Source organism: Musca autumnalis, unplaced genomic scaffold, assembly GCF_047663935.1.
Source record: "Musca autumnalis isolate F117 unplaced genomic scaffold, ASM4766393v1 scaffold_4, whole genome shotgun sequence".
Classification (NCBI taxonomy): domain Eukaryota; kingdom Metazoa; phylum Arthropoda; class Insecta; order Diptera; family Muscidae; genus Musca; species Musca autumnalis.
In genome coordinates this window covers 164,673,998-164,687,910 of record NW_027411977.1, presented here as the reverse complement: position 1 = coordinate 164,687,910, position 13,913 = coordinate 164,673,998, and the positions used below count along the sequence as shown (strand labels likewise).

The 13,913-nt window shown below is 34.5% G+C and overlaps 1 protein-coding gene across 7 annotated transcripts in view; it reads left to right on the top strand.

Moving 5' to 3' along the window:
* The window catches only part of kug (FAT atypical cadherin kugelei), a 651,494-nt gene that overhangs the window by 351,924 nt on the left and 285,657 nt on the right, over positions 1 to 13,913 (top strand). For all 7 annotated transcript variants that reach the window (XM_073986279.1, XM_073986278.1, XM_073986280.1 and 4 more), the window contains one exon: positions 9,859 to 10,576. In XM_073986279.1, the coding sequence (XP_073842380.1) occupies positions 9,859 to 10,576 (718 nt within the window). The remainder of the gene's footprint in view (positions 1 to 9,858; positions 10,577 to 13,913) is intronic.

Below are 13,913 nucleotides of genomic sequence, written 5' to 3'. Positions count from 1 at the left end.
CTGAATAGATGTAATCTGAAGATTTAAAATTTCATATTGTATCTCAGGCAGTAGATTACGTCTAAGGATCTCCACCAGAGTACCTTTCGATAGAGGCTCATTCAGTCGGTCGGTCAATTCTACCACGGCCTCATAAAATGTATCGAAACTTTCCCCTTGCTTCTGTTTCCGATCCCTAATAAGCTCTTTTATGTCGACATCCGACCTGGAATCACCGTACTGTTGTCTTAGGGCCCTACACAACCCATTCCAGGAGACATAGGGAACTGTCCGGTGGAATCGTCAGAACCAATCAGCTGCCTTAGATTCAAAAAGTGAACTCGCATTCCTGCAAAGTAGGTCAAAATCGCCATGAAGGGTTTGTATTGTCAATGCCTCAACCCGGTAAATAAAGTTTTCCACATTAAGACTGCTGGTGCTACCAGAGAATTTAATTCTCCAATTCTACATTATGTGGAGCACCTTGTCAGGCCTCGAAGATAAATCTGACGATATAGAGTGGCGGGAAGTATTTGGTACCTCTTGACTCGTATTAAGAGGAGCATTAGGTTGAGAGTTGTTCAAGGTAACCCCCAACATCTCTTGCAAATTGCGCTCTTCAACGTCTGGCAAAGTCGGCATTGGCCGCTGAGGGGCTTGTAAAGCTGCGGATGGACCTGGCGAGCCGGTAGCTGCATTTTGAATACCGATTCCCATCATAGAAAATTTGATATTTAAACTATTTTGCACTGTCCGCGAAATCCGATCATGCAACTCGGCTAATTGCTGAGCTTGTTGAGCCGAAACAATAGAGCCAATAATCTCTTGGAGGTTGCCTTCACAAGCTTTAGCACTGGGAGAACTAGCGGAAACTGCATTGGATGATTCCGTACCCGAAGAAATACCTACTGGAGGGACAGAAGTCGCTTTGGATTGCGATCTTGTGGTGATACCGGACGTACTGGCACTCTGAGGATCAGTAAGAAGCCTTGAATTACAAACTGGGCAAAATGGCCTCAATTTCTCGCACTTCGCTAAACAGCTCTTATGAAAAGAATGACCACAATTTGTCTTAATTAGCTGTGTTTTTGTGGTAATTGGAGAGGAGCATGCTCCACAAACTAGCTGAGTTTCCCCAAAAGCTCCATGAGCAGACTCGTCTCTACTAGGCTCAATCGACATTGTGCTTATCTGTTGAGCACAAGAAGGAAACAAACAGATAGAAACCCGGGGGTTTATTAAACGAAAAAAAAAAATGTGTGACCGAATCTATAGATAACCTGACGTAATCCAATAAACAGAAAATCAATTATTACTGGCAATCTGATTACAGAAATAACTTGGAAAACCGGGAATACATAAACCAAAATACCGGAAAAAACTTTTAGCATACCATCCTCACGCGGGAAGCAGGGAGTCACAGATACTGATGTCACGAAGCTAATGTCTTTTGTAGCTAGGAATATGTTCAGAACAAGGTGAACTGAAAAATAATCACTCAATTAACTCGCAAAAATTTAAAATCGGGATCGATATATTGTAGGATACGCTTTGCACTATTGATATTGATTTATGAATCAAAATTATAAAAACAAAACAAAAAAATAATAACGGAAAAATACCAAACTCAAATTTTAAATTGCTTTCTCCAAAACTAAGGTAGATTGGTATACAAGATAAAATCCCACGAAGAACTTATACATCTCAAAGTCTGTAAGGACGTATCATGTCAACAGAACAAGCTATTTTTCATTTCAGCTATATAGGGATTTTGTTATTTCACCCACTCACAAAAAAAAACAAACAACCCGTAGACCAAATATATTGTAATGTGAACTTTAAGCCAATAATCTGGGGATTTAAAAATATAGAAAAATATTATAGGAAAATACTTAAAAGTATATGACATTTGAGTAACCGAATTATTCCGCTTGCCAAATTTATCGCTCAAAAGCATAAACCAAAGAGCACAACCAAGTATCCAAATTGTAAACGGGAATAATTGAAAACTTAGATCTCCATTCGCTACGATTTCCGTACCGAAATGGAAAGCGGACTATGCAAAATGAATCTGCCACTACAACTTCGAATATATGATTAAAAAAATAATAATAATAAGTGCTATATTGAAATAATCCACTCCCACTTATATACCTAAGCGGTGGTAGAAGAAAGTAAGCAAGAAAAAATGTTTGAAATGCAAGCAGGAGGAATATGTATAGTAAATAATGAACTACCAAAATTCTTTTATTGATTATTTTTCCTGTTTGATTACTCGTTGTAGATAAGGTTCGTTATCAAAAGTGTCATTCGGTACATCTAAAAGAGAGGGATAGAAAATTGGAATAGAAAGAAAATGAGGCAAACTCTGGCATGGTAGCACTGCACCAAAACTCCAGGAGAATGATTGGCTTCATGATTCTCATTGTTCCAAAGGTTCGAGGTCAGATCCAGCTAGTCAAAATCCAGAAACTAAATTCCATCGAATGGAAGAAAAACGAATCAAAAGCTAGAGATAACAAAGGCATCAAGAATAAGTGGACATTACAGGATTACATATGACCATGAATGTATTCCAACAAATCCACAGATACCCCACATATTAAGAGAAAAGGAGAAAAGAAAGCAGCTAGAAAAAGTTAGAAGATCGAAAAGGAAAACACATATGGTGTGAAGCCGAACAAGTATGGTAATCAGATAGATGTTATTAACGGATAATATCCTTGCTCGGGCCCCACGTTGGGCGCCATTTTTATATTATATAATGTAGCATATAACGTACTGAGCTGTGGCTGGTGTTGCACGGAAGACAAATGAGGGATATGCACGTATAAAACCGGCCTTATGTCTCGTCGGAGGGGGGGTTCAATGACCGTCAATGCTTCCTCGCCACTAAGCTACCGAAAATATAAAAAAATACGTGCATTTCATTTTATACACAGCATAAAATCAACAGGACCAAAGTCGACAGTACAGGAAACGGAAATGAGAAAGTCGTTGATAAGTTCTGTAAACGAAGTTAACAGATGCTGAAAAGAAAGTTCTCATACACATACAAAGAAGAAGAGAGTAGAGAAGAAAGATCAAAGAGTCCGAATGATAACTGGCAACACGATGTTTTGTTGCACGACAGCCCACCCATCCATGGTTGCAACATGTTTTCAATGGTCCGTAATTAAGCTTATGTTGCAACCCCAATCACAATGATAACAAACCTTTATGTTTCTACATAACGAAGTAATCAAACAGATTTGATTTTTCTACTCACAATTCATTATCTCTTTATTTATTAGAAATTCAAAAAAAAAAAAAAAGAGTATTAAAATCTCTTAAAAAGAGTACTAAATCCGATGTTTGAATATTTAAATATGAACATCAGGGAAATTAGATTGCAAGAAAACCTCAATTAATTTTCTTGAAATTCAAGTGCGTTTGATTTATATTATGTAACAAACTAGCTAAATCCTTAAATGTAAAATCTAATAACATGAATCCAATTAGAATTGAAGGGAAAATATAATATAATGAAAAATAAATACAATGAATTTAATGAAATATTACACATAAATAACGACAAGGAGTCATAATCAAGTTTTAAATAGTATTTCGAGTGTTACTTTCGAGTGTTGTGGTTAGCCTAAATTGATATTAAAAAAGAAAATTGGGTATACAGAAAGTTATATCCCACAAGCATATCAAGTGAATAATTAATTTGCATTCTTAATTTAACGTTCATAAAAGAGTTAACATTGAGTCGTTTTAAGATATACAACGTTCCATATGCTTGCTGGATATCACAGCGATCACTCACATCGGTAAGAAATTTTAAACAAAAAAGAGACTAAAAAGACAAATTGTTAAACGAAGATTATATGAACATAAAGAAAATTGATTTAAAATATGTGATTCCATCTTCAGTCTTTATCCATAACAAACAAAACAAAGGTTCAGTAAAACCACACCACAAATCTTTTGGTCACCCTTTTTGTTCCTTACTTAATAAAACATATGATTTCAAATGAGTTCATTGACTTACTTTGTTACTGCTGCTCTCCCTCGTTGAAAGTACTTTCGCTGAGTTCGACGACAGTGCTGCTGGCAGAATGATGGTACTAGAATAAGGGACAAAGTGTAATTGAAAGAGTGGTTACGTCCCACCTTATTCTCTGTAAGTATTTTTATGCTCGGAGATTTATTAAACTCATTTGTGGATGCTGTGAGAACGTATTTGATAAAATGGACTCTGTAAATTAACATAAATTATTTTCGCTCCTCTTCAAATTCAGCAACGTTTTGCGTTTCTTTGAATTATGTTGCTAACATTGATCGTGTTAACATTCAGGCAGGAACATTATCCAATAATGTTAGTAGCAGTAAATGTATTTAACTTCATTTATGATGATCATTACAAAAAAAACACTATGTATGCTTGAATATTTGTTTGCTTGGGTGATGCTCCGTACCAAATGTAACAAGTTTAATGCCGTTTCTTTTTTTTCTTTTTGCATGCAAATTCTTTTGAACAATTTGAAAATAGCAACAATTAAGCTTGTATTAACCACACTATAGAAATAACACTCGAGGAATAAGCAAAAATAATTGATGAAATTAGCACTATCAATACAATATGTAATGACCATTCGGATTTAAGTAGCTTAAGCGAATCTTAAGGTCTCTTTAAGTAATTATTCATTTGAATTTAACTTATGAACTATGTCAGCAACTGGTGTCTTCACTTTTTAGATGGTTAAATTTCGTTTACTCACAACACTACACCTCAGACCGCTTGCACCTCACCTTGATTTATGGTATTAATTTTAATTGGTAGTTGATTTTGACTTTTTTGTGACCTTTTGACGGCAGTTTTAGCACAATTTATATGTGCAATGATAACCATTAAAAGATTCCTCAAAGGGTTTTTAACACTTCGTCACTTCAGCAGGTTTTTTCCACATGTTCGTTTCTTTCATAAGAAAGCAGAGGAACAGGTACACGTTGCAATGGCAATGCGTTTCATTTGATGGTTTCTCAGAACTGACTTTGTTTTTGCTGTATGCAGAGTTTGATCATCAAACAAAATGCTCATCAATGCTCTGGGTGATGCAGATATCGTAAACAAATTTAACCTAACGGAGATATTATATTATTAAATGAGAGTTTCGATCGTAAGAAAGAAAGAAATAAAGTAATTACCAAAAGTTATCAAGACAGATAACGAAAGGCGACATCCAAATCGAGGGGGGAAAAATCCCATGAGAGATGTAGGATTCAGACAGAATTTAGAAACTCTGGTTTGAATTTCTGCAAGTTTCTAAATATATCCGGAATTATAGCCTATGCACAACAATATTATTTGAAACCGAATGTACTTACTAAATGTAACTTGTAGTTAAGTAACTAAACAAAGGGATTAGGAAAATCACACTTTTCAACAAAGGTTGTATTTCACTTTTATAAAATGTAACTTTAAATGCTGTACGATGCGGTTTAAATGCTTTTAACTAACCAAATGAACGAGAATATTCTCCATCGCTAAGACAAAGTGTCCATGGTTTTTGTGGCTAACGTTTTATTTCCAGCCATGGGTAAAACGAAAACTGTGAAATATAAGCATAAAACGTCAACTGTTTGATAAATAGCAAAGGGGTTTTCCATCTTCACAGCAGAGGTCGCATGCATATTAAATATCCGTTACAAATACAAATTTGAATTTACCTAAAAAAATATGGGTGAATTGTACCAAACCGACATGCCATGCAAGCGCCATTACAAGGCGTAACCCACATGATTTGAAAATTAAATAGCCGTACAAACAATGTAGTCTTTGATATTTGCAGCAATTATAATGCCCGAGGGAGGGTTTATTGAGTATAATGTATAATTTCCACGGGGGCGGATACGGTTATTTGACCCGAAAGTCCAGGTACAAAACCGGGTTATACCAGGTTCTACTGCACCAATTATTACAAAATGGGTAACGTATGAAAGCTTATGAAAATACCTATCATATGGCGTTAGTTAGTTTAGCAGTTTTGTCTCTTACTCGGCTTATTTCTCCATGTGTGTAATTTGACCCTTAGGTGACGATTTTTTGATTTTTTAAAAAAAAGCTACCATTCCTGAGATAAATGGTAGCTTTAAAAAAATCACAAAGACAATTCTTTTAGTTAGTTTTCAAATCAATAACTTTTACTTTAGACGGTTTTTAATGTTCTTATAGAAAAAAATCATAATTGAAATACTTGAAGATGATGACAGAAGACCTATGCCCTGATTTAAATAAACATCTAAAACGCTATTGCTCATTTTTCCAAGAGAAAGAACGAAGGAAATATTCAAAATTTCATATATTCAAATGAACGTAACGAGAATTTTGAGGCGTTGCTACGAAAAAGTGTATATGCTCAAAATTCACGTCTTTTTTAATACAAAGATGTATTCTTTAAAAACGGGTAAGATTACGCTGTAAGTTTGCAAAAGATGGTCAACCAACCCATGGTATAATAGAGATAATTGGATAAATTCAACTGATTGTAGTAATCAAATGATTTGGTTTACTTAGACAAAAAGACAGGAGGTCCTACAGCCAATAAACTGCAAGCATTGGCTTATGATCCTAGCAGTAATATCTATTTTAAAACTGGTATCAAAGGCGACTACCAGATTCTACCAAACAGAAGTTTCGGAAATTTTGAGGCAGTGGATCCTCCTTAGATGAATACACAAAGGCTAAAAGTTTCAAAAAAGAAATTTCGACACCTGCAAGACTTAAAACGCTTTATTCCAAATGATTGTCATTACTTTTATGACAACATTCCTTATGAGAAATAAAAGTTACATTTAAATTGTTACAGATCACTTAATCTATATTAACTATATTTTGTCCATAAATTGACTTAAACACAACAATAAATATAATATTTGAAATATCGTCTAATGCAATTGAAATTATAAGTAATTATAGTGGTGATTGGAATAGTTCATAGTTCACCTAATTGTGGTCCAATGAAATATCACCGTTAAGACTGGGAATTGAACCCAACACCTTCAGATTGCTAGTTTAAAGTTCCCTTAACAGCGTAGGCCAATAAGTCGGTTCTAATTTGATTAAAGTTTTTAAATTACACTGTGCAACATTTTTAATGTGATCTTGTGCAAACAATTCGAACTCAGGATTTTTTAAAAGTACAGACCCAAACGACAAGAAATCCTAGTTTGGTTTTGTTGTGTCAGATCCAGCTCGGATTTTATGGCCCTATCTAAACATGGTTAAATATTGAGTTTTTAAAGAAATTCGGGGCTATATCTCTGAAACCAATGCGAATCTTCTTCTGACCTCTGAAGCAAATTTGTAGATAAGGACAAAAATAAAATATTTGGAAAAATAATGAACTCGAAAAAATAAATTTATTGCCTCAAATTTCAAAATATATGCAAAAAATACACAATTTTTATACATTTCGCACCGTATCTCCAAAACCGTTAATTTTTTCTGAATATTTTCTTTTGGAAAAATATTCCCTGGAATGTTATACACAACTCTTCAGAACATGTCATTGTTGTAAAATGCCTCTATGCCGTTGTTTTCAGTACATTTTTCAACGACGATTTAATAAAAATGCCAATAATGTAATGAAATCCGAAATGCGAGAAAAAACTGTTGATGTGAACTGTGTTTGAAATACGTTTTGTAAAAGATATGATGCAAAATACCGCTTAAATAAGATGAAGTAAGCATTTTAGAGTTTTAGAATGTTCTAAAGAACTTTATTTGGAAGATTTTTGCAAAAGGTTACTTGGTTCAACTCCCAACAGTTTAGCCGATACTGACTAGATTTTCAGCAATTATGTAAATTTTTCAATATTTTATAGATTTTGATGCCCTAGATGGAGTTTTTCTTATGTGGTTTTCTCAAAAGATAAGTTCTACTAGTTTAGGGCTACAATATTGCTAAACACAGCAAGGCCAAATTCCTATTCGTTTCTGAGATAAAGACCTGATAAATGCGAAAAAGTGTAGATTTAGCCCGGTTTAGATGAGGTCATAAAATCCGAACTGGATCTGACAGGACAAAACCCTACTAGGGTTTTTATAGTCTAAATATGTACTTTCAAAAAATGCATACGAGAAGTTGTTTGCATTTTCAGTGTTGCATAGTGTTATACTAGTTTCTTTAAACGTATGCTCAATAAATTGGGCATTTCAGAAATATACAATACCAAAAGATGTAACCCACACAGCTTCTAAAATTCTGAAAAAATTAAATTTTTTTTCCAAAACTATATTTCTACTCTGTCTTAAAACACGATAATAAAAACGTTCGTTATTTTATAACACCGTCTTCATTTTATAACGTTTTTGCTTTTATGTTGACGATATATTGTTCTTACGAGTGTGCTGTAAGGGTGAGGACCATCGTACGCAGTGACGGCATGCGCAGCCTTGGTTTTTTTTTATTATTTATCTTTTATCTTTATTGAAAGTTTTTAAATATGTCGTACAATTCATAATTACATAATCCCACGAAGCTTATATTAAGCTTGTCTGTGGGTAAAGCTTGTGTGTTTATAAGAAGTACACCTTGACCCGTGCCCTGGCGTCGAGGGGGAATTGCTAGCGACCGGACTTCTTTAGACAATTGTCGGCCACTCAGATCCTCAGAACAACACCCACTACCTTTATCTTAAAAGTGTATCGGATTCCAATGAATATTACTGAATATTACCTAAAGTGGGGACTGATGCAGGATATTTTCAGAGAGCCGGACCCCATTCATCAACAATCAATTATATTTTATTTTCGATTGCTTGAGTGGAGTATTCCCCCATTGGCTCAACTTCATTTATTACCCTCTATTACAGAGAGTAATGTTTTTCAAAACGAACTGACAGTGTTGCAAAATTTTACTGATCGCTACCAATATCATGATTTCATCCCGGCGAAGGGAATTATCAATTGGCTTCTCAGTTTTTGAAATGATGACTTTTTAGTGAAAAACCGAACTCTTCAAGTGTCTAGTATTCCCAAATGAATGAGAATCACACTCACTTTTCGGCTTTTCCAAAGACACCAAAATCAAAATATTCTGCAACATGTCAGCACGTATCAACTAAGAATTGGTCGAATTCTGTGAGTTGAAAATAACATCACCACAGTTGCCTGTGAGGTTGTTTTTGCAATTTTGTTTTTAACAAAGCTCCAATCGCCCGTGCCTCGGCTGTTTTTTGTTTGTTTTGTTTATTTGCTTCAGTGGAGTATTCCCCCATTGGCTCAACATCATTTATTACCCTCTATTACAGAGAGTAATGTTTTTCAAAACGAACTGACAGTGTTGCAATAGTTTTTTTTTTTTTGATTTTGGTGTTTCTTTGGAAAAGCCGAAAAGTGAGTGTGATTCTCATTCATTTGGGAATACTAGACACTTAAAGAGTTCGGTTTTTCACTAAAAAGGCATCATTTCAAAAACTGAGAAGCCAATTGATAATTCCCTTCGCCGGGATGAAATCATGATATTGGTATCGATCAGTAAAATTTTGCAACACTGTCAGTTCGTTTTGAAAAACATTACTCTCTGTAATAGAGGGTAATAAATGAAGTTGAGCCAATGGGGGAATACTCCACTCAAGCAATCGAAAATGAGATTGAATCTTCAACAATAAACAAAACAAACAAATTATATTTTATCTTAATGAAATAACTAAAAGGGAAAACTTAAATGCAATCAGTGCTGAAACTGGTTTAACTGTAGCAGAAAGTTTTGCTTATTTAACGCTATGGAATGTCCAGAACATTCGAATAATAAATGAAAACGGCAATACTACTTTTAAAAATAAAATCATATTATAAAATAATTTTTGTTTATATTTACTTAATTTCAGAAATGTATACGACATGATACCACACTATATTCTCCATATTCGAGCTTCTGACGGTATATTTTCAACAATTGCACGAATCGACATCTACACAGAGGTCATCGATGAATCTGACTTTCAATTTCAAAAAGAAAAATATGTATTCTCTGCATCCGAAAACTCATCAAAAGTTATTATTATCGGGGTAGTAAACGTGATTGGAAATTTACTTGAAGAAAATGTGGAATATAAAATAATAAACCCTACAAATCTCTTTGCGATCGGCAAAACTTCAGGAGCAATTAAAACTACGGGAATAATTTTTGATAGAGAGTCGGTGGATATGTATAGTCTGGTCATTGAAGCTGTATCTATTTTATATAAAAACAATGAACGCCATGTACGACGTGCTACAACCTTGGTAGATGTGTCTATAGTTGATATAAACGATAACTGCCCGATATTTGTTAATTTGCCATATTATTCTACCGTCTCATTAGATGATACAAAAGGCTCTGTGATAATGAATGTGAAGGCAATTGACTTGGATAGCAACGAAAATGGAGAAGTTCGGTATGAAATGAAAAAAGGCAATGGCGAACTGTTCAAAGTAGATCGGAAAACAGGTGACATTGTACTCAAGCAGAAAATTGAAAATGTCCATAAGAAATATGATCTAGTGATTGCAGCATATGATAATGCAGCAATGCCGTGTTCATCTGAAGTTCCAGTTACAGTAAAGGTAAGTTCATATATGTTTAAAGACTATTTCGTTATATACATACATTATAATTCACATTCATAAACATAATGTTTTTTCTGTAAAATATTTAGCTGATTAATATTAAGAAGTTTTCTCTGCGATTTTTTATTCTCCCAACCATTAAAACCCAAAAATAAAGTGGGACACTTCTATTAGCAAAAAAAGCTAAGTTCAGTAATATTTACTAATCATCAGAATACATGATCTTGCGACCAAGTGTGTTTGATTATAATACTTTTTGGGAGTTTAAAAAAAACGAAAAAAATACACTAGGTTGACTTGATAAAAAATACTTATCAAAAATACTTCATATTTACAAATTTGCTATAGTGGTTGTATAAATAGAAGTTTCAAAATCTGCCTTTTTCTTCTAGCGATTGACATCTAATATGCCTGATGAGCTGCATTAAACCACCAGCGAAACGATCGTAGCATATTGGTGTGTGGGACTTCGCTAGAATTCACCTTTTCAATACAAACTCCTTAGGTCATGTTAGTTCGATTAAAATTTAATTTTTAAAAAATTAAGTTTTTTGACCTTTGGAACCTTAAATGCTAAATTAGATATAATTCGGTCTGAAATTGTAGCTGAGAACTTCAAAATACCTGAATAGCTACGCCCTTAATTTTTGGTTGAGACGTTTCTTGATCACTGGAAAACGCAAATACCAAATTATAGGTAATTCGGTCTGAAAATGTAGCTAAAAACTCCAACATATCCAACGGTTGGTACCGTTATATGGGGTAATACCAAAACGACACCGACATAGTCCATCTTCGAAGTTGACTTGGCTTTTCGGATGGGCTGATGCATATTTAAAAAAAAACCAAAAAGTTAAAGCACAAAAAATTGCATAACTCATCCATTTTTTATCCGATTTTCTTTTTGGTAAAAATAAATAATTATACTGTTTGGTATTTTCTAAGCAGCCTAGAGCACGAGCAAAAACATTTTCCTGTTTTAATGAATTTTTTTATACTTCAACCACTTTACTTTAGCCATATGTTAAGCGAATTAATGGCTTGTTCGAAAGAAAGAGAAGAGATTTGCCCCTTTAAAGGAAATAAAATAATAGAAATTCTTTGTGAACAAAGAAGTTGTGTCCGTTTAATGTTGACAGTTTTATAATAAACAAAACAGAACATTGGTGGCGTTTATTTAATTGGGATAGCTGTTACAATTTTGATTTTTCAAAATAGTCTGGCTTAATCCCTTTTGTTGTTTTAATATTTAAAACAACAAGTTTATTAGTGGAGAAGGTTTGGCATTGTTCGCCAAGGGGTAAGGCAAGGAAGACTAGTTTCGATCCTCGCCACTGGATCTCATCAGTTCCCTTTGTTTCTTGTTTGTGGATATTCTCCACCGAAGTTATTTTTCAATAACTTCTTCAACAAGGAACTTTTTATACCCAAACATCAATCGTCAGCTCGAAGTATAAACGTAAACAAAGAAAACCCTTCAATGAGAAGTTTTTCTTTGGTAACCTAACACAACTCTGACGAAAGTGTTTACGAAACAAAGCAAACCTTCTTCCACTCGTATGTGTCGTTGATTTTTCAACAAATGCACATACCCAAATGCTGTTTGGTAGCTTATATACCAACAACACAAAAAACCGTGCCAGTGTTTCTCAAATAGAACATTGGTGGCGTTTATTTAATTGGGATAGCTGTTACAATTTTGATTTTTCAAAATAGTCTGGCTTAATCCCTTTTGTTGTTTTAATATTTAAAACAACAAGTTTATTAGTGGAGAAGGTTTGGCATTGTTCGCCAAGGGGTAAGGCAAGGAAGACTAGTTTCGATCCTCGCCACTGGATCTCATCAGTTCCCTTTGTTTCTTGTTTGTGGATATTCTCCACCGAAGTTATTTTTCAATAACTTCTTCAACAAGGAACTTTTTATACCCAAACATCAATCGTCAGCTCGAAGTATAAACGTAAACAAAGAAAACCCTTCAATGAGAAGTTTTTCTTTGGTAACCTAACACAACTCTGACGAAAGTGTTTACGAAACAAAGCAAACCTTCTTCCACTCGTATGTGTCGTTGATTTTTCAACAAATGCACATACCCAAATGCTGTTTGGTAGCTTATATACCAACAACACAAAAAACCGTGCCAGTGTTTCTCAAATAGAACATTGGTGGCGTTTATTTAATTGGGATAGCTGTTACAATTTTGATTTTTCAAAATAGTCTGGCTTAATCCCTTTTGTTGTTTTAATATTTAAAACAACAAGTTTATTAGTGGAGAAGGTTTGGCATTGTTCGCCTTGCCTTACCCCTTGGCGAACAATGCCAAACCTTCTCCACTAATAAACTTGTTGTTTTAAATATTAAAACAACAAAAGGGATTAAGCCAGACTATTTTGAAAAATCAAAATTGTAACAGCTATCCCAATTAAATAAACGCCACCAATGTTCTATTTGAGAAACACTGGCACGGTTTTTTGTGTTGTTGGTATATAAGCTACCAAACAGCATTTGGGTATGTGCATTTGTTGAAAAATCAACGACACATACGAGTGGAAGAAGGTTTGCTTTGTTTCGTAAACACTTTCGTCAGAGTTGTGTTAGGTTACCAAAGAAAAACTTCTCATTGAAGGGTTTTCTTTGTTTACGTTTATACTTCGAGCTGACGATTGATGTTTGGGTATAAAAAGTTCCTTGTTGAAGAAGTTATTGAAAAATAACTTCGGTGGAGAATATCCACAAACAAGAAACAAAGGGAACTGATGAGATCCAGTGGCGAGGATCGAAACTAGTCTTCCTTGCCTTACCCCTTGGCGAACAATGCCAAACCTTCTCCACTAATAAACTTGTTGTTTTAAATATTAAAACAACAAAAGGGATTAAGCCAGACTATTTTGAAATAAACAAAACAAGTTAACGTTGGCCGGGCCGAACTTTTTATGCTCTCCACCACCACTGTATTGAAGTACTTTATACTGATAATTTTCTGTTGTGGGCTTTCTACCCATTGATATTCCAAACAAGTGAGCCAAGGCTATAGTCGGATCGGGGCCGACTATGTGATACCCTGCACCACTAGCCCTGTGCATAAGCTTTTGACTGGCAAATTTCAAAATATTAAAATTGGGATAGCTTAGCGCATTTGCTCTGAATGTCTTCATTAATACAGCTCAATTTTGTTGAAGCGCATTTAAGTGCATCCACAGCACAACTCAAATAAAAAATGGAGAAGTGGGATGTACGCCAACCATCAATAGGCTTTTTTCTCTGTGAGACCCCCATCAATCCCAAACATTTTGTGATTATCCGATCAAAATTCCGACCTGTAGTATGATTGCACAAA